The sequence below is a fragment of the Malus sylvestris genome, chromosome 6 (genome assembly GCF_916048215.2).
Source record: "Malus sylvestris chromosome 6, drMalSylv7.2, whole genome shotgun sequence".
NCBI classification, from domain to species: Eukaryota; Viridiplantae; Streptophyta; class Magnoliopsida; order Rosales; family Rosaceae; genus Malus; species Malus sylvestris.
The window spans coordinates 3,056,455-3,077,991 of NC_062265.1; the positions used below are offsets into that span (position 1 = coordinate 3,056,455).

The following is a 21,537-nucleotide window of genomic DNA, read 5'->3' on the forward strand; positions in this document are numbered from 1 at the left end:
ATTTGGTGTTATGGAATCACTACTTGTTATTTGTTAGTTACTTAATGTTTAAGTTTCATTATCCAAGTAAAGTAGGCCATGTTGCGAGTTTGATCCTTATCAATTCTCCTCTTCCTTACAACTAACTATCTAACTCACTAACGCTGACTCTAAAAATATTAAATTTTATGCATATGTCTATCTCTAATATACATTTATATTTAAAACTTGTTAATATTCGAATATGTCGGTTTCAATTGGGTTAATAATACTTCAACACAACTTAACTCATCTATTGAATGAGTGTTCAGGGTCTTATTGGCAATTCCTTTTTCTTTTTTTCCATTTAAAAAAAAAAGGGACAACTGATGACAAGTTATGGTTATTCATTCATTTCGGGGGTCGAGAAGACTCATAGAAGTATTTCAACCTTCTTTGGCCACAAGTCTTACTTCCACACCAGCAACGAATTTTGAACCCAAAACTTCTATTTTTTAATTTTAAATAAACCACGTAACCCGTCATTTACTATTTACTATTGACAATTAAACTTTCAAAGTTGAGTTAAAGTGAGTTAAAGTGAGTACCCAAATGCAAATTATTGTTTCACGTGCTGCATTTTACAGATACATACGTACATAGTCAAAAGGTCAAAACCCTAGAATAAACCCCTTTCCCTCTGAAAACCCAAAACCCCTCGTCGGCCTCTGCTGATTTTCCTTCCGTAGTTTATCAGGCGAGCAGAGCTGAGTTGAGATTCAGCAATGGGTCGCAAAACCAAAGAAACCTCCGCCGCCGTCGGCGAGGCAGAACCGCAACGGACCCAACCTCTCCACGAAACCACAGCCGAGAGGAGGAAGAAGCAGAAAAACAAAGACGAAGAAGAAGCCCAACTCAGTTCCAATCCCAAGAGATTGCTCCTCAGGAAGAAAACTCAGATTCTATTGACAAGAAGAAGAAGAAGAAGCACCAGAAATCCAAAGAGGAGGAAGAACCCGAACACAATCAGGAGCCACAGGAAATTGGCTATGCCGACAAAGGAGAATCTGGAGACGCGGCTGTGGCAGTTACTGGGAAAGATGCAAAGGAAGACAAATACAAGCCATTGACTTCCTTTGCAGAATCGAAGCTTCCCAGTGATGTTTTACAGTGCTGTCAGAATTTCAAGAGTCCTTCTCCGACTCAATCCCGGGTTCTGTGCTATTTTTTCAATGTAGGCTAGTACCTTGGGATTGCCCCGTGGTGAGGGAGGGTCGGGGAAATGTTTTTTGCAATAAGATAGACCAAGAGTTCCATTGGTTCTGATGTAAGAAAAAAAGGGGATTTCTTTTTAAGCATTCAAGGAGTTTCTACATGGGTCAGCAAGTATCATGTCCTGTTGTTCAAACGCCACTAACTTTTACGTAAGAATTATGCTTAACAAATAATAGAGTGAAACAAGCTTGTCGACCATGTTTATACTTGGTCATACTGATAATGCGTTGTTCTTGCATACATTTCTTTTCACCTGCTGCTTGGGCATGTGATTTGTGATCTTTGGATAAATTCAAGGTTATTAATTGAAAAAGGTGACCGACCATTTGCTTTATCTTCTGGTTGCAGATTTCAGATGTTTTGTTTGAGGCTGGGAAACCTTGTGGTGTGATATGAGTTTGTTTGTATGGAGGAGCACCCAAAGGACCCCAGATATCTTCGTTGAAGGCTGGTGTTGTAAGATCCATTCATTAAATCATTTTATACATCAAATATTTAATGATGAAACTAATGTTTACTAAATTATCATGCGTCAATTGAATGAATATATTTTTTGTATTGACGAAGATAGATATAACCGTTAACTGATCGGCAATCCGTTACCCGGAGGGTATGATTATGGATTATACCTGATGGTTAATTTGCAATTATGGATATGATTAATTTTCGTGGTTATGGGGATGGATATAGCATTTCCGTCCCCAAACCAAACCGTTGCCATCCCTATCACCTACGCCTTTGCCTTTTAATACACTGCTAATATTTCCATTTTCTAATTGTATAAGTCCAATATCTCTAATTTAACTAAGTGTGCCCTCCCATTCCCTGCAATATTTTGATGACAGAATTTGATGATTTGGCATGTAATGCGTTTAAGCAAGTCATTCCTACTGTTAGTGATACCACATCGGTTGGGTTTAAACTTTAAACAGACAACAACAACAACAACAAAGTCTTTTCCCACTAAGTGGGGTCGGCTATATGAATCCTAGAACGCCATTGCGCTCGATTTTGTGTCATGTCCTCCGTTAGATCCAAGTACTCAAGTCTTTTCTTAGGGCATCTTCCAAAGTTTTCCTAGGTCTTCCTCTACCCCTTCGGCCCTGAACCTCTGTCCCGTAGTCACATTTTCGAACCGGAGCGTCAGTAGGCCTTCCTTGCACATGTCCAAACCACCGTAACCGATTTTCTCTCATATTTCCTTCAATTTTGGCTACTCCTACTTTACCTCGGATATCCTCATTCCCAATCTTATCCTTTCTCGTGTGCCCATACATCCCACGAAGCATCCTCATCTCCGCTACACCCATTTTGTGTACGTGTTGATGCTTCACCGCCCAACATTCTGTGCCATACAACATCGCTGGCCTTATTGCCGTCCTATAAAATTTTTCCTTGAGCTTCAGTGGCCTACGACAGTCACACAACACGTCGGATGCACTCTTACACTTCATCCATCCAGCTTGTATTCTATGGTTGAGATCTCCATTTAATTCTCCGTTCTCTTGCAAGATAGATCATAGGTAGCGAAAACGGTCACTTTTTGTGATCTTCGCTAGATTGCTCCGGTCATTAGTGTGGATAAGTATATAAATGGATAGAGATAGGAAAGCAAACACAAGATGTACGTGGTTCACCCAGATTGGCTACGTCCACGGAATAGAGGAGTTCTCATTAATTGTGAAGGGTTTACACAAGTACATAGGTTCAAGCTCTCCTTTAGTGAGTACAAGTGAATGATTTAGTACAAATAACATTAGGAAATATTGTGGGAGAATGATCTCGTAACCACAAAACTTCTAAGTACCGAAGTGTGGTATCGTTTTGACTTGCCTTATCTGTCTCATAGGTAGATGTGGCATCTTCTCTGGAAGTACTCTTCCTCCATCCAGGGGTGGTATCTGTAACTGGTGGAGATGCACAAGGTAATGTATCAATTTCACTTGAAGCTTACTTGTAGTTTTAGGCTTGGTCAAGCGCGATACAAACCATGTAGTAGGAGTCCCCCAAGTCGCCGAGCTAGGGGATCTGCTGAAAGAGGTGACAGACAAGGTAAGCAATCAGAGCTCCGGCTGATTGTTCACATTCTCCCTATCTTGCAGGCAACATGAAGGATAAAGAGAAGAAAAATGAGAAGAGATGATATGGGATACTTTTGCTTTTGAAGAAGTAACTTTCCACAGGCTTATTCTTGAACTGGGCTGGAGGGTTTTCTGGTTTCCTCCAGAGTATAAGGCCGACTGAAGAATTTGAGGGTCAAAACAAGTCCATCAAATTTAGTGTACGTTCGACCCTGCTGATATGGGATACTTTTGCTTTTGACAGAGTAGTGGATGTATCGGCACGTGTGCTGTTACGCTTGTCTCCACATGCTTCCTTGTATCCTTCTCACTTGCCCTATCTGTTCCTCAGGCAGATGCGGTATCTTCCCTAGAAGCATAAGATGTTGAAGATGAGTACTCGAGAGCAATGCCAGGTAAGTAATCAGGTAAGGGGTTCCAGGCAGTCAGTTCCTGGCTGGAAGCTTGATTCCAAGTGCTGACTGATTGCTCTCTTTCTCCTTGTCTTGCAGGTAAGAACAAGGCCAAAGGAAAAGACAGGGAAAAAGCATGATATGGGATACTCTTGCTTTTAACCCTGATGATATGAGATATTCTTGCTCTAGTATAGCTTGTTTACAGAGGTATTATCGGGGGGAAAGAAAGCTGAATATTTCGAAAGGCTTCGTTGGGAGTGCCCTCTCAGATAAGAGGAAGGGTTGAGCATTTTTGCAGGTCTGCCTGTCCGTTGGGGATGGAGGTCGACATATATAGGAGTCTCCCTAACATCAAGTAATAATGCTATTTCTTTACCCTGCTTGGTCATAGTACGGTAGTAGGAGCTGCCAGCTTCACATGTTTTAACTCTGTCAGAGCACTTTGAAAAAGTGGTCTGTGGTATCTGGAAAGCTGATGTTGCGTGTGAAGATTACAGACAAGCTTTATCTAAGGAGATCCAACTCTTGAAGTTGGGAAAGTGGTGCCTCTTCGGTTTTCGAACAAGCAATCCTGTCGGGGATCTGGCTCTCGAGATTCGGAGAACGATGCCTCTTCGATTTTTGAGAAAGCAATCCTGCTGGGGGTCTGGCTCTCGAGATTCGGAGAGCGGTGTCTCTTCGATTTTTAAGAAAGTAATCATGTTGGGAGTCTGGCTCTCGAGATTCGGAGGGCGGTGCCTCTTCGATTTTGGAGCAAGCAATCTTGTTGGGAGTGTTTTCTCGAATGTGAGTAAAGGTTGGGCATGTTTGCTAGTCTACCTTGCCACGAAGCACAGAGGTTGACACACAGGGACTTTCCAATTATCCAGCAGTGGTACTGTTCCTTTACCCTCTCTTCGATTTTTGAGAAAGTAATCATGTTGGGAGTCTGGCTCTCGAGATTCGGAGGGCGGTGCCTCTTCGATTTTGGAGCAAGCAATCTTGTTGGGAGTGTTTTCTCGAATGTGAGTAAAGGTTGGGCATGTTTGCTAGTCTACCTTGCCACGAAGCACAGAGGTTAACACACAAGGACTTTCCAATTATCCAGCAGTGGTACTGTTCCTTTACCCTCTCTTCGATTTTGAGAAAGTAATCATGTTGGGAGTCTGGCTCTCGAGATTCGGAGGGCGGTGCCTCTTCGATTTTGGAGCAAGCAATCTTGTTGGGAGTGTTTTCTCGAATGTGAGTAAAGGTTGGGCATGTTTGCTAGTCTACCGTGCCACGAATCACAGAGGTTGACACACCGGGACTTTCCAATTATCCAGCAGTGGTACTGTTCCTTTACCCTTGTGGGTAATAATATGGTAGCTAGACCTTCAAAATTTATGTGTCTAAACTTTGTTAATGTTGTTTCTTTGCTATTTTTTTACCCTTCTTGGTCAGAGCGATGTAGTGGGAGCTGCAAGCTTCACGTGTCTCAACTTTGTCAGAGAACTTTGGCAAAGTTATCTGTGGTACCCATGAGCTACTGTTGCGTGTGGGAAGTGGTTGATTGAACAGTACGATTCATGTGCTTTCTACTTCGACAGAATGCCCATAATTTCCGCGAAGCTGAGTATGCGTGTGACAGGTGCTGACAAGGCTGGAAAAGTAGGTGCCTCTTCGATTTCTGAGATTGGCCCTCGTGGTCTCTGAGCAGCCCAGCTTTTGAGAAAGCAAGCCTCTTCGATTTCTGAGATCGGCCTTCGTGGTCTTTGAGCAGCCCAGCTTTTGAGAAAGTAAACGCCTCTTCGATTTCTGAGATCGACCCTCGTGGTCTCTGAGCAGCCCAGCTTTTGAGAAAGCAAACGCCTCTTCGATTTCTGAGCAGGCGCCTCTTCGATTTCTGAAGCTTCGTCGAGTGCAGATTTTTATAGGGGCTGACATTAAGTTCCAAAGCACACTTGAATATCCACAAGTAGAAGCTCCATTCTTGCACTTCTAAGATCTTGATTTGTCCGACCTCTTCTCTCTTCAACACCTTTGAAAATGTCTGGCCCCTCCGACCGTCGTTTTGACTTGAACCTTATTGAAGAGACAGCCCCGCCTTCTCCAGACAACATATGGCTCCCATCCTTCATCTCCCCTACTGGTTCTCTTACCGTTGGGGATTCCGTGATGAAAAATGATATGACCGCTGCGGTAGTGGCCAGGAACCTTCTCACTCCCAAAGATAACAGACTACTTTCCAAACGGTCTGATGAGTTGGCTGTTAAGGATTCTCTGGCTCTCAGTGTTCAGTGTGCAGGTTCTGTGTCTAATATGGCCCAACGCCTATTTGCTCGAACCCGCCAAGTTGAATCATTGGCGGCTGAAGTGATGAGTCTCAAACAGGAGATTAGAAGGCTCAAGCATGAGAATAAACAGTTGCACCGGCTCGCACATGACTATGCTACAAACATGAAGAGGAAGCTTGACCAGATGAAGGAATCTGATGGTCTGGTTTTACTTGATCATCAGAGATTTGTGGGTTTGTTCCAAAGGCATTTATTGCCTTCGTCTTCTGGGGCTGTACCGCGTAATGAAGCTCCAAATGATCAACCTCTAATGCCTCATCCTTCTAGGGTTCTGTCCAGTACTGAGGCTCCGAATGATCCCCCTCCGGTGCCTTCTCTTTCTGGGGCTCTACCGACTGCTGAGACTTCTCCTAAGCAACCTTTGTGAAGGTTTCCTCTTGTTTGTTTATTTTGACTCAAGTATATGTACATATTTGTAACTTATCGGGTATATCAATAAATAAGCTTTCCTTCATTTCAACGTATTGTGTTAAATACACCAAAGCCTTCTTCGCTAAGTTCTTTGAATTTTCTTTTGTTGAAGCTTGTATGTTGAAACTTTGTGAGTGGAGCATGTAGGTTGAGGTAGTGTTCCCTTAATTTCCCGAGTGAGGAAAACTTCTCGGTTAGAGACTTGGAAAATCCAAGTCACTGAGTGGGATCGGCTATATGAATCTTAGAACGCCATTGTGTTCTGTCTTGTGTCATGTCCTCCGTTAGATCCAAGTACTCTAAGTCTTTTCTTAGGGTCTCTTCCAAAGTTTTCCTAGGTCTTCCTCTACCCCTTCGGCCCTGAACCTCTGTCTCATAGTCGCATCTTCTAATCGGAGCGTCAGTAGGCCTTCTTTGCACATGTCCAAACCACCGTAACCGATTTTCTCTCATCTTTTCTTCAATTTCGGCTACTCCTACTTTACCCCGGGAATCCTCATTCCTAATCTTATCCTTTCTCGTGTGCCCACACATCCAACGAAGCATCATCATCTCCGCTACACCCATTTTGTGTACGTGTTGATGCTTCACCGCCCAACATTCTGTGCCATACAGCATCGCCGGCCTTATTGCCGTCCTATACAATTTTCCCTTGAGCTTCAGTGGCATACGGCGGTCACACAACACGCCGGATGCACTCTTCCACTTCATCCATCCAGCTTGTATTCTATGGTTGAGATCTCCATCTAATTCTCCGTTCTTTTGCAAGATAGATCCTAAGTAACGAAAACGATCGCTCTTTGGTATTTCTTGATCTCCGATCCTCACCCCTAACTCGTTTTGGCCTCCATTTGCACTGAACTTGCACTCCATATATTCTGTCTTTGATCGGCTTAGGCGAAGACTTTTAGATTCCAACATTTCTCTCCAAAGGTTAAGCTTTGCATTTACCCCTTCATGAGTTTCATCTATCAACACTATATCGTCTGCGAAAAGCATACACCAAGGAATATCATCTTGAATATGTCCTGTTAACTCATCCATTACCAACGCAAAAAGGTAAGGACTTAAGGATGAGCCTTGATGTAATCCTACAGTTATGGGAAAGCTTTCGGTTTGTCCTTCATGAGTTCTTACGGCAGTCTTTACTCCTTCATACATATCCTGTATAGCTTGGATATATGCTACTCGTACTCCTTTCTTCTCTAAAATCCTCCAAAGAATGTCTCTTGGGACCCTATCATACGCTTTTTCCAAATCTATAAAGACCATGTGTAAATCCTTTTCCCCATCTCTATATCTTTCCATCAATCTTCGTAAGAGATAGATTGCCTCCATGGTTGAGCGCCCTGGTATGAACCCGAATTGGTTGTCCGAAACCCGTGTTTCTTGCCTCAATCTATGCTCAATGACTCTCTCCCAAAGCTTCATTGTATGACTCATTAGCTTAATACCCCTATAGTTCATGCAATTTTGTACATCGCCCTTATTCTTGTAGATAGGCACCAAAGTGCTCGTTCGCCACTCATTTGGCATCTTCTTCGTTTTCAAAATCCTATTGAAAATGTCAGTGAGCCATGTTATACCTGTCTCTCCCAAAACTTTCCACACTTCGATTGGTATATCGTCTGGGCCTACTGCTTTTCTATGCTTCATCTTCTTCAAAGCTACAACCACTTCTTCCTTTCGGATTCTACGATAAAAAGAGTAGTTTCTACACTCTTCTGAGTTACTCAACTCCCCTAAAGAAGCACTCATTTCATGTCCTTCATTGAAAAGATTATGAAAATAACATTTCCATCTGTCTTTAATCGCGTTCTCTGTAGCAAGAACCTTTCCATCCTCATCCTTGATGCACCTCACTTGGTTTAGGTCATTTGTCTTCTTTTCCCTTGCTCTAGCTAGTTTATAGATATCAAACTCTCCTTCTTTGGTATCTAGTCGCTTATACATATCGTCATAAGCCGCTAACTTAGCTTCTCTCACAGCTTTCTTCGCCTCTTGCTTCGCTTTTCTATACCTTTCACCATTTTCATCGGTCCTATCCTTGTATAAGGCTTTACAACATTCCTTCTTAGCCTTCACCTTTGTTTGCACCTCCTCATTCCACCACCAAGATTCCTTTTGGTGTGGGGCAAAGCCCTTGGACTCTCCTAATACCTCTTTTGCTACTTTTCGGATACAACTAGCCATGGAATCCCACATTTGGTTAGCTTCCCCCTCTCTATCCCACACACACTGGGTGATTACTTTCTCTTTGAAAATGGCTTGTTTTTCTTCTTTTAGATTCAACCATCTAGTCCTTGGACACTTCCAAGTCTTGTTCTTTTTTCTCACTCTTTTGATATGTACATCCATCACCAACAAGCGATGTTGATTAGCCACGCTCTCTCCTGGTATAACTTTGCAATCCTTACAAGTTATACGATCCCCTTTCCTCATTAGAAGAAAATCTATTTGTGTTGTTGACGACCCACTCTTGTAGGTGATCACATGTTCTTCTCTCTTCTTAAAGAAGGTGTTGGCTAAGAAGAGATCATATGCCATTGCAAAATCCAAGATAGCTTCCCCATCCTCGTTTCTTTCCCCAAAACCATGGCCACCATGAAAACCTCCATAGTTGCCTGTCTCCCTGCCCACGTGTCCATTTAAATCTCCTCCTATAAATAACTTCTCCGTCTGAGCAATTCCTTGCACCAAGTCTCCAAGGTCTTCCCAAAATTTCTCCTGCGAACTCGTATCCAACCCTACTTGAGGTGCGTACGCACTAATCACATTGATAAGTTCTTGTCCTATTACAATCTTGATTGCCATGATTCTATCTCCTACCCTCTTAACATCTACAACATCTTGTGTCAAGGTCTTGTCCACGATGATGCCAACACCGTTTCTCGTTCTATTTGTGCCCGAATACCATAGTTTAAACCCTGAGTTTTCTAGATCCTTTGCCTTACGACCAACCCACTTAGTTTCTTGTAGGCACATAATATTTATCCTTCTCCTCACCATAACTTCTACTACTTCCATAGATTTTCCCGTCAAGGTTCCTATATTCCACGTTCCTAAACGTATTTTGCTCTCTTGAACTCTACCCTTCTGTCCTAGCTTCTTCACCCTTCCCCGTCTAATAGGATCAAAGTACTTCTTTTGTGTGTCCCGTGTAAAGTTGATAGGAGCATATGCTCCCAAACAACTTTGAGTGGAGTCGTTCGAAAAGAAGTTTCTATAGCCCCCTTGCTCATTTAACACTGCATCCGGGTGCCGATGGAGATACAGCGACCCTTACTCACTTATCACTGTGCTCGGGCCACACAGCGCGCCACTTACGGGTGACGCCCTAGCTTTAGCACGATTTCGTTCTGGATTCATTTTCATAAGGATTCGACGTAATCATGGAGTGCCGGCTGTCGACTACCTGACGCCTTCCCCCTCCTCCTTTATCCGGGCTTGGGACCGGCAATGTAAGATAAACTTACACGGCGGAGTTTTAAACTTTAAACAGAAAAATTGAAAATTTTATTCTTTTGATTTGGGCAAAAGGCTGATTGAATTAGTTCAGTACATGTGCAGGTGGAATTATTCTGTAGAGGTTATATGTTTGCATACAGTATGTGGTTCATCTTCTTATAATTGGTTTTTCTACGCTTTTTTGTGCTCTTAGGACATCATCATTGGAACTCCTGGTCGTTTGAAAGATCATTGAAATGGGTGTGTTGCCTGAAGGAAGTATCTATTACGGTAATTATCTTTTACCTAGAGGAAGTATCTATTACGGTAATTATCTTTTACCTAGAGGAAGTATCATTAGATTTCATTTTCTACTTTAGTTTGGATGTGAATATATTAGAATTTTTTGTAGGTCCTTGATGAAGCAGATCGAATGCTTGACATGGGATTTGAACCAGAAGTTCGCTATATATCGGGTCAGACATGCTCTGGTACGTGATGTACTGTTAATAGGTCTTTCTTTATCTATCTGGTGACATCAATTTCTTTAGTTTGTTTGGGAGGACTTCAATTAAGTCTCAAAGATTTAATTTTTTTAATATTTAAATAACTTATTAAATGCTTTTTTTCTTTTTGGTATTGCTGATTCCATGATCATATGGGGAACTTATATGAGGAATTATATGCTCTTCCAGATGTACGTATACAGGTTTAGCACTATTGGATACCTATTCATAGAGAGAGGAAAGACATTCATTTTGACTTATACATTTGTTTGACAACCGTTTTTGTTTCTAATAGAGATATAACTGAAAATGATGTTAAATTATGAGCGGCCTGGAGGTAATTCAGTTACAAGAGACCTATTAATTTGTTTTTGTAGATGCTCTCAAGCCTTAGATAATGGGGCAAAATATGCCAGGTAGTCGATAGTATAGAAATGCAAAATGACACTTGCCTAAATATGAAATAAGAAGTAATGTCTATTTCCCCCAGCTGCTTTCCTAAGGACTATCATGAGTAGTTAGAATTTCTGAAATGAATTTATTGGAAAATTTATGGCTAATTAAAATTCTAGACTGCAATTAGGTTGAAGTGTTTATGTTTGCTCCAAGTTTGGGTGGTGTAGGGTCTCTCCCACTTAAAACTGTGATATTTCAGTATTCTCGGATCTTTCTAATCAGTTCGGTTAATTTTGACTCTATAGCTCGCCAAATGGTAATGTTCAGGGCTACATGGCCTCCATCAGTTCATCAATTAGCTCAGGAGTTCATGGACCCTAATCCTGTTAAGGTGCGAATTCTGGATTATCATGATCTTTAATATTTTCTATTAACCTTTTGGAAAACTAATAAAGCATTATTTCAGGTTGTTGTTGGGTCAGAGGATTTAGCTGCCAACCATGATGTTATGCAGATAGTTGAGGTACAAATTCTTAACACACGTGAAGCATATGTGACAATCAAATGTTTACTTTGTTATTTCAATATATGCTTACTGCAATTGACTTCCCTTTCACATTCATAGGTGTTGGATGAACATTCATGTGATGGGCGCTTGGTTGCATTGCTACAAAAATGCCACAAATCTAAGAGTAAGTATTGGCTCATTATCTCCCATTATTTTATTTTAACTTGTGTCTTGGTCAATCCCTGGCGGATTGTTTTTGGACCTAGTGTTGTGTATTTGTATGATGGATTCCACTTGGTTTACTGACTGTACATGCTCAATGTTTATGTCACACAAAGGGGAGCTCCTTCAATATTTTGGGTGTATTTTGATATCTGCTAATGCCGAGGTTATACTGTTGAACAGGAACATAGTTTTGATTTTTGTCTTTTACAAAAAGGAAGCCACTTGTGTTGAGATTATGCTGCAAAAAGGGTAACCTTGTTGATGCATATTTGAGTTGCTGCTGAAGATATTTGAGGAAAGCTACTGAGGGTCTAGGGAATTTTTTTTTTTAAACTCCCAAACCCAAATTTTGGGTAGGGTTTTAACTGCCTCATACCTCTTCCTTGCACTATCGTCTCTCTGCCTTTTTTTCTGATTTTTTTTTATATAATGGATGTGCGTGATGTCTGCGTGCATTGTATATGTATGCTTATTGTGCTTTTCATCCTCTATTATATATATATATATATATATATATATATATTATATGTCTATATATGTGTGTGTTCAGAGTGATTATTGGTTAATAATCTTCTTTTTTTTAATATAATATGTGTACACTTAATGTATATATTAAACTCACGCCTCACGCTTTTAATACACTAATCCAAAATTATTTTAATTCAGTTACAAAAATCAGGAATAAGGAAAAGTGAGAGAATAAGTTTTTACTGGATCAAACTTGAAAATTAAAAGATAATGATGATGACAAAACGGACCCACAAGAATCTTGGACAAGTCCAAAACAATGTTCATGTATATCGTGGAAGTCGGGGTAGGTTTTTACAATCCTCCCAACTATATTATAGTCTCTTCCACCGGGTTTAAATGTTTGTGTATAGGCCCTTTAGGGGTATATGAGTTATTAAATCTGTACAAACTTTTTGTTGGGGAACTTGTGGTTAACATATGCTTACTTCTATCTGAAACACCTATATCTGGGAACTGTGTTAAAATGTATTCCATTTTATCTGAAACATATTTCCAGATAGCTACTGATGTGGATGCTCGTGGATTGGATATTCCAGATGTTGAAGTAGTGATTAACTATAGTTTTCCTCTTACTACTGAGGATTATGTCCACCGAATTGGGTGGACTGAACGGGCTGGAAAGAAGGGTGTTGCTCATACTTTTTTCACACATCGGACCAAGGTAACACTAAGAATTCTAAGCCGAAACTAGGGGTGGGTTCAAAAAACCGAAAACCGAAAAAAACCGAAAATCAAACCGAACCGAAACCGAAAAAACCGAACCGAACCGCATTCTTTTGGTTCGGTTCGGTTTTAGTGATCTAGAAACCGAACCAAACCGAACCGAACCGAATTAATTAAATTAATTTTTTTATTTAATTATTTGTTTTGGGTATTATTTTCTAAACCCAATTTGTAAGTTAAAATGTGCTAAACCCAATGTGTTGCCAAACTTTAAGCTCAAAATATTAAAAAAAATGCCTATAAAAACTCTAAACCCTAACCTATTATTTCTCCCTCATATAAGGTTCCGGAACCAAACCTCCTCCTGAAGTACCTACATCTATCTCCATAGCACTGTCTGCTTCTGCCCCAGATTTCTTTTCCAAATCTACTCTCATATAACATATAACAGAATCCATAAACATTTATTTCGGGTAGATTACTTGGATAATTTGTGATGGAAAAGAATCCAACACACACTAAATTAATCCACCCACGCATTACTTTTACTAATCAAGTTGTCAACATGAAGTTACAAGCAAACAACCCTGATCTTTGAACAACATCATACAATTTAACTTTTCTAAGTCATTTGTACGATTTTTGTGTTGTGAGGTTGTTAGTTTGGACTTTGGAAGATTTGATTGATGATTTTAGTTCAACTTTAAATGTTTATTTTTATTGTCCTTGATTCTAGTTAGAATGACACATCCCGATCCGGAATGTCCACTAGGACCCCGAATCGAGCTGTGCTGGCCGCCACCTGGAAGGTGACAAAGCCATAAAGTGGTGATAAGGAAAAATGCGAATAATTTTAAACCTAAAGGTGCCTAATAACAGAGTGCACTGTGCGTGGGTATGAACCCAAATCACACGTGATGTCAGAGCATATTCAAGTACAACAATATAGGTAGAAACCGTACCCACAAAAGTAGCCACCTTAATAGGGACATGCCACGAATCCTCGTCGATAAAGAACTTTGCTAATAGAACCTGGAAGGGCGCAAAACAGAAAACGTGAGTGGGCAAAAATAAAGCTTTTCAAAACATCTCATTTATTCAACATTTATAACCCCTCTCTGAAAAACCTGTATACTTTCCCAGAAAATAATAAATAATCGTATATAAACATATATATATCATCAAAAGCTCAAATCACAATCCTTCAAAGCTTTTCAGAAAGAATATGCCATGCCATATGCCAAAATATAATATGAATGCATCAATATAAATCAGGTGAAATAACAAATCAATCGGAGACCCTATAGTGGTCTTGTACGGCTGATTCTATAGCTCAATATCCCATCCAGCCGAAGTCACCAACTGTGACTTGTACGGCCCGGCCGGAGTCATCAAATGTGACCTGTACGGCACTACACTGCACATAAGTCGGAACTACGTATAGTAGTCTGTACGACTAAGATGGTGAAATAATACGCTCTAGTGCTTCTCTCATCAATCATCTGCGCGCATAATCTAAGGTCACCCACCAGTCGGAACCCCTCTAATGGTCTGTACGACTGGCATGTCGGAACCACCTCTAGTGGTCTGTACGACATCCACCTACTTGGATCCAAGGCGAGCGTGCGGTGTGGTGAATAATATAAGCACTATCACCTAGGGTGCAGGTTATGAGCTTTCAATGCCATTCACATAAATAAATCGTCTGAATAATATAAAAACTCACATGTGCGTCCACAGCACCATTTCACATATATGCATCATATACCAAATCATATAATTCATATAATTTCTATGTATGGCATTTCAAAACTCATTTCATAACGCATTTCATTTAACTCGATTTCTGAGAAAATCAATAGTATATAGATATATATAGAAAACAAATGCCCACTCACCTGGGGTCCGCGCTACGACTCCATAACATCAAAACCAAGGCGTCCCGAACGCTCGGCTCCTAAAACAGTTATCAAACCACGTCTCAGAACTCATATCCATAGAATATGAAATTCACATAACACATAGCCACAAGGGCATTCAAGAATAATGCGAGAACCTTTGATTAAAGGTCAACCGTCAACTAAGTTCGACGGTAGGGTCATAACCCCACATAACTCAATCTGAAAGATCCACAACTCAGATTTCCGATCTGTCACTCCCCAACATACACATTAAGCTTCTAGAACAATATACTAAAATTTCGTTACGATCTGACGGTTGGATATCCGCCAATTTCCAAGACTAAGTGGCGGTTAACCTTTTATTTTATGAACTTACAAATCCAATTCAGGAAGATCCGTCCATCGAATTCCCGATCCGTAAGTTAACACTTTCTTCAAATATTATGTACTACTACATATCAAAGTTTGGTGAAGATCCGACGGTTGGATCTTCGATTCACCTTTTGGCCTAACCATGAATCGTATCGAATTTAAGTCCAAATGATCAACCAACGACAAACCACTATCAAAACTGAATTCAGGATATCAAACATAGCCTAAAAATAACATTGATGGTCCACTGGCCATGCGCCGCCGCACGCGCCGCCGTGGGTGGCGGTCGGCCGCCCCGGCTCGCCGGAAAATTCAACTATTTCAAAAAATTACCAAAATTTACAGAAATGAAGATATCAATGAGTAGAGAAACTTTCATACCTGTGGCCAAGGCCAATTCGGTCGGCAAGGCCTCCAATTTCAACAAAACCCGTCGGAAACCCTAGGTTTTGGGTGTGCTCAATCCATCCTCAAATCAACTTCGCCATCCCAACCATTGCTTGGGCTTTGTTCTAGGCCTCAAGAGGATGCCATGGGTGGTGGCAATTGAAAGACATTGCTTCGGGATTGGGTGATTCGAAACTAAGACCGCCGCACCCTTCCTCGCGAGTTCCTCCATTTTCAAGACCAAATCTCTCCAAATTTGAGATGAAATGGATAGAGGGAAGGTCGTGGAGAAGTTCCCAAGTAATTTCTTGCAACAATTCGACGGAAAAATGGGTGAAAATCGTTGAAATTGCACACGGGTGCCGACCGAGTTGAACACGGGTTGCAGGTTCCCTCAACCCGTTTCTCCTCCGTTCCTCCGCTTCTCACCCTCTCTCCTTTCCTCCCTTCCCTGTTCCGATTGGTCAATCTCTCTCTCTCTCTCTCCTCCCAATTCGGCCAGCTCCCTCCTTTCTCTCCCGGAGCTACTATATCTCTCCCTTTGGTTGGGCAGCTTGCCCAACCTCTTCTTCTTCCTCTTCTTTTTCCTTCTTTCCTTTCCATCCGCACCATCCATTTCTTCTTCTTTAAATCTAGGCCATCCAAATAGCACACTAGATTTTATAAAGGAAGAATCCATATTTTCTGAAATTAATAAATTGATCAAATTTCAAACTTTAATAACTTTTTCGCTATAGCTCCAAATCACGAACTGCTTACGCCCACGGGTCCGTAGCGACGAGTACTACAAGAATATGCCAAGAAATCAAGTCTTACGTGTCATGACAAGCGATTAACACAAATCAAGACATATGCCTCAAAGGGCCTTTTAGAAATTCCACGTAATACAATTATAAAAATCATAATTTTTCGGGACGGGCTGTCACATAGAATGCGTATGTTATGATTGTGTTGGATATGTTAAAATTTAAAATTTCAATGTTTTTCATTTTTTGAAAGAAAAAAAAAACAAAAAACCGAAACCGAACTGAAACCGAACCGAAAAAAAAATGAACCGAACCGAACCGAACCGAAATTTTGGTTTGGTTTCGGTTTTGGCAAAAAACCGAACCGATTTAAACCGAACCCACCCCTAAGCCGAACTACTATATGTTACGAGTACTATTCCAGGGACTTGCGGGGGAGATGGTCAATGTTCTCAGAGAAGCCAGCCAAATTGTTCCTGAAGCCTTGTTGAAATTTGGCACTTATGTTAAGAAAAAGGCACGCATTTGTTTCTCTTTCATCTCCCGTATTTAGCTTTTCCTGCTGGTTGCTGAATAATCCATATTCGTGTTCTTCATTCTTTTAATCCGCTTGCATGAGTGTAGCATTTTGATGATCTTTTTTCTGATGATCTTTCGTTGTGGTATTGAAATACAGGAGTCCAAACTTTACGGAGCTCACTTTAAAGAGATTCCTGCATATGCTCTAAAGTCTCAAAAAATAACCTTCAACTCTGATGATGAAGATTAGTTCGCATTGCGATTATGAAACCATTTGAGCTACTTAGAGCAGTAAACACATAAAGTTGGCTATGGGAACTAGTCATGGCTGCAGCAACATAGAATGATATAACAGAACGGCCTGACGACTACCGGTTAAGGAATGTGCACTCATTTGCTAATTCGGAACAAGCTTTTACTGCTCATACGTAATACCCTTTTGATTTTGGTTTCCTCATCAGTTGTATTTCACGGATGCTCTACGAGTATTTGCTTTCGATCTTCGTAATACCTTAAAACTTATAGCGTTTTACGTTATGATTGTTTTACTTGTGGGTATCCATATGAACCAGTTGCTTAGGAAACAAGATTTATTCCACTTGTATTTTTACCACTCTAAAAGTGTGACAACTCGTCCAGATTATTTTTACGAATTTCAGAACGGAAGGGTATTTTCGTAAATTTTCACTTTTGGCTAGATATTTTGAAACAAGTTTCCTTTTGGTTTTAAATGGTGTGCCCAAAGGGGCCCACCCTTGATTTTGTCCCCCGGCCCAAATCCCTCACCTCTCTCATTCTCTCTTCCCTTTCCTCCCCGTTAACCACTCTCGGACCTCTCTCTCTATTCTCAGTGCACTCTCCCTCCCTTCTCTGAAAACAACACACATACACACCCATACATACTTACATGGATGCACCAAGTCGCCATCTCAGCGGAGGAATGAGGATCCTCAACGGTACCAGCATTCAAACCTATAACCTCGTGGAACAAAGACTTTCTCCTCCGGCGAACCCTCGACCATGGTAAGCTTCTAGAACCCCATAGATCGTTTTAGGAGTGAGTTTGTGATGTCTTTGAGTAGTTTTTGGACTAAGAACCGTTAGGAAAGGATTTTCCAGATTTCGACAAGAATGCCGTGACTTTCAGGCGACTTTTCCGGCCAACTCTGGCCACTACTGGGGAAACCAAACGTATAATCCTAATCTACACTTGTTTGTCTTCAATTTGGTGGGTAGATTGTAGATTGTAGTTGAGGTTCGAGGTTGACCAAAGCTGGGGAAGCTCCGACTTTCTTCTCCGTCGAAACCGGCCTAATAACCCTGCAACCCTAATCGGCCCAAATCTTTAGGCCATGGACCCCGACCCAAACTCTTAGCCCAAATGCATAATTGTGACCTTTATAACCCAACCTAGTTACAAGCCCAAACCTAAAACCCAATGGCCCTAGCCTAGGAACCAAGCCTAACCCAGTCAGATCCCAAACCCTTGGCCAGTGCGCGGAGCACACGTGCCTCCACCGAAGGTACTGTGATGGCAGTGACGATGACCCAAAATGGTGCGTGACGGCGCGTGCGACGATGCGTGGTCGTCGGGGCCGCCACCCTGTGGCGGCACGTGGGGGTACCCAAGGTTCCCCTTTATGTTTTTCAACGTCTTGAATCCGTTTATGACGTCCATTTCCCGAAATTCAATCGTTATGATAAAGTTTTATTAATTGGTACCTTTATGTGCTTAGGTGCAATTGTTTATGGCATTTTCATCCTCTCTAATTGCACGGTTCTTCAATGACAAAGTATCTGTGAGCGAATCCCTTATAAAATGCATATTTTACTATTAGAAATGCATACATGAAAAACATGATTTATTGGTTACGTTTTATGAAACGTTTATGAGTAAATTGGATTTACACTTTATGAATTAGCATTCTTTATTGACTTTACGTTCCTTGTGGTATATATGATTGATGACTATATATATATTGTGAACGTGGTTTTACGATAAGACGTTTTAGCTACTGAGCTCTGATTGAGATAGATAGATAGATATATATATTAGAAATATTATGTTAATGTTTTTATGTGCTTATTTAGTGGTTACTTGAATGATACTGCCTATCGACGAATGATACTTATATATGGCTTCGGCTGGAAAATATTTATATTGGCTTCAACTAGGCGTAGGTTGGTGGCTTAGGCCGGAAGATATTCATATTGGCTACGGCTGGGTGTTTGGTTGGTGCCTACGGGTGGATGATACTTATATATTGGCTTCGGCCAAAAGTGCCTTCGGGCGAATGAAGTTATATATATATGCCTTGTGCTACTACTACTAAGCAACCTACATACGTTATATGTTTTATGAAAGGTTTTATTGCATGCTAGGGTTTTCGGAAAAAACCTATTACTTATTATGCTATCTAAACCTGGAGGTTAGTACGTTAAAGATCAACTGTTTTATTCCTAATTATATATCAACTTGGTTCACTCATGTTTTGTTTTGCGCTTCCTCAAGACTTAGGTTTGAGGCGTACAATCTCGACCTTAAGGCACTCCTGCATCGGCATCTTCGAGTCCTCTTGGTGTAGGACCCATCTCTTTGTTCATTCAATTTTATATTATTCCTTTTTACTGTCTTAGATTAGTTGTATATTCTGAACACGTTTCATAAATGCATTTTCATTATAATTAAATTTACAAGTTTTATTCTTAGTTCTTATGCATCCTAATATGGCTTTTTCACATTCGGGTGTCGGCCAGCACGTGTCTACCTTGGTGTTTGGTGAATATCAGGGTCAGGCGTGTCAAAAAGTTTTGGTGTAAAAGGCTGGCTCGATACAAGCCAAGATGGATGTGAGGAAAGTCCATCATCGGAGAAGTACGACAATAATCTCCACTTCTAATTGCACCATGCCTTTTTGAGATAAAATCTCACCTGAGGTCCGTTGGGCTTGATAGCGCCAGGGGATTGGGCTTAAGTGGTTACGTGTGGATAATATCCATGCATGGAGGCCTTAATAGGGGATACTTATGGAGTCCGTGACATAACAAAAAGGCTCTGATGCCTACATGTAAATTGTAACAGTTTGTTCATCAGAGCATCTCCAACTGCATCTCTAAAAGAGGCTGTCTGCCTATTTTGACCAATCTTGACAGTCCAATTTCAGTGAAACGCGCGATATACTCCATTGACTAATTTTTGTAAACACTTGTAATTTCTTGAGGTATCGTTGCCCTTGTTGATCTTTTCCCCCTCATTTTATTTGGCAGCTTGCGATCTTTGGTTTGACATGGTGTGATTTATTTGTAAATAACACGTCTTGTTGAAACATTCCGCCCCTAGAATTCTCCCTCAACTTGTGTAATCATTGTTTGAGAATAAATAAATAATAATAAATAATCATGCAATTCAGTGAATCCACATTCCTGTTATTTGAAATATGATTAATAAACGAATACAATTTTGTCGAATATTATTGAAATGTGTGACGCTACATGAGTTTCAATTTGAGTTTATATTTGTAAGAATGATGTATGAATGATGATTAAATAATGAGAATTTTAACGAAAAACTTCAAATACTGTTTACTATAACGAAAAACCATTTTGACAAAAAAAAAAAAAACAACGAAAAACCATATTTTTACACTAAAAAGTCAATCATAGTACTATTCACTTTACCCTTTATTTTGTTCTTATAGTTAAAACTCAAAATTTTCAAATCATTTTCATTAGTTTTCCTTTAAATAATTGAACGGTCAAATCATGAGTTCATTTTGTAGAATGAATCCAAATGAGTGGTTAACAGTGTATTAACTTACTAATCGATTAGTCCTAGAGCGCTCCTGGTGTTAGCATCGGTTGTAAAGATTGAATTAAATGGAGGGTGAGGATCTAATTCATGTACGAGGAATATTAATAATTGACAAAGATGGATGATTGGATAATTGCTAGGAAACTTGTGCTGCTCAAACAATTCCTTCCAGATCCTCTTACATGCGGCAACGTGCTGTTTCATCACCCACTCAACTATTCAATATATTTTTTCGTACAAGCAATATTTTACACGAGTCAATATTATATAGAGGGGAGAGAATTTGAACTCAGAAGGTCGAAGAGAAAACTCCTAACCACAAGGTATATAAAAAACAAAAATAAAAAACCTTTTACTTTGTTGCAACGATATTTCACAAGGTGGATAATTTGGCCAACTTGGTATCGAACTTACTATTCACATGAGTTAGAACCTAATAGCCTCTCACTTATTAACAGTGAGGATTACAACACCATTCAGTTTTTCCGCGTAGTTTACAAAGGAAGAAAAAAAAAAGGAATAGGCTTTTTAGTTTAAATGATTTCTAAGATTTGCATGATACATAACTTTGGTTCCTGCGGTTTAAAATTAATAGAAGTAGTTTCTAAGATTATCCATCATCTATTATTTTCAACATCCCGTTAAAAAGCTCATGAACCACTTAACGAAGTTTTTTAATGGAAGAATCAAAATAATGGACGGTGGACAATTAATACTCGATAAAAAGCCTAAGGAATATTAATACTCCATAAAGATGGATGATTGGGTAATTGCTAGGAAACTTGTACTGGTCAAACGACTGCTTCCAGATCCGGTTATATGCGGCAACGTGTTGTTTCATCACCCACGCAACTAAACTTTGTCTAACTCGACCTTTTATTCAATATTTTTTTTTTCGTACAAACGATATTCTACACTAACTAATATTATATTGAAGAGTGAAAATTTGAACCCGGAAAGTCAAACAGAAAAATCCAAACCACGAGGGCACATAGAACACAAAAATAAAAAAACTTTTTATTTAATTGCAATGATATTTCACAGGGTGGATGACTTGATATTGAACGCTATCCACAGGAGTTAGAACCTA

The 21,537-nt window shown here is 40.2% G+C and overlaps 1 protein-coding gene and 1 pseudogene across 1 annotated transcript; both read left to right on the forward strand.

The window, feature by feature from the left end:
• Positions 1 to 656: 656 nt before the first annotated feature.
• On the forward strand, positions 657 to 11,916 carry LOC126625279 (DEAD-box ATP-dependent RNA helicase 5-like; annotated as a pseudogene).
• A 117-nt stretch (positions 11,917 to 12,033) lies between these two features.
• LOC126626799 (DEAD-box ATP-dependent RNA helicase 5-like) lies at positions 12,034 to 16,886 on the forward strand. Its single transcript, XM_050296193.1, has 3 exons — positions 12,034 to 12,709; positions 16,542 to 16,634; positions 16,794 to 16,886. The coding sequence occupies exons 1-3, from the start codon at positions 12,305 to 12,307 to the stop codon at positions 16,884 to 16,886; spliced, it is 591 nt and encodes a 196-aa protein (XP_050152150.1). The 5' UTR covers positions 12,034 to 12,304.
• Positions 16,887 to 21,537: the final 4,651 nt, after the last annotated feature.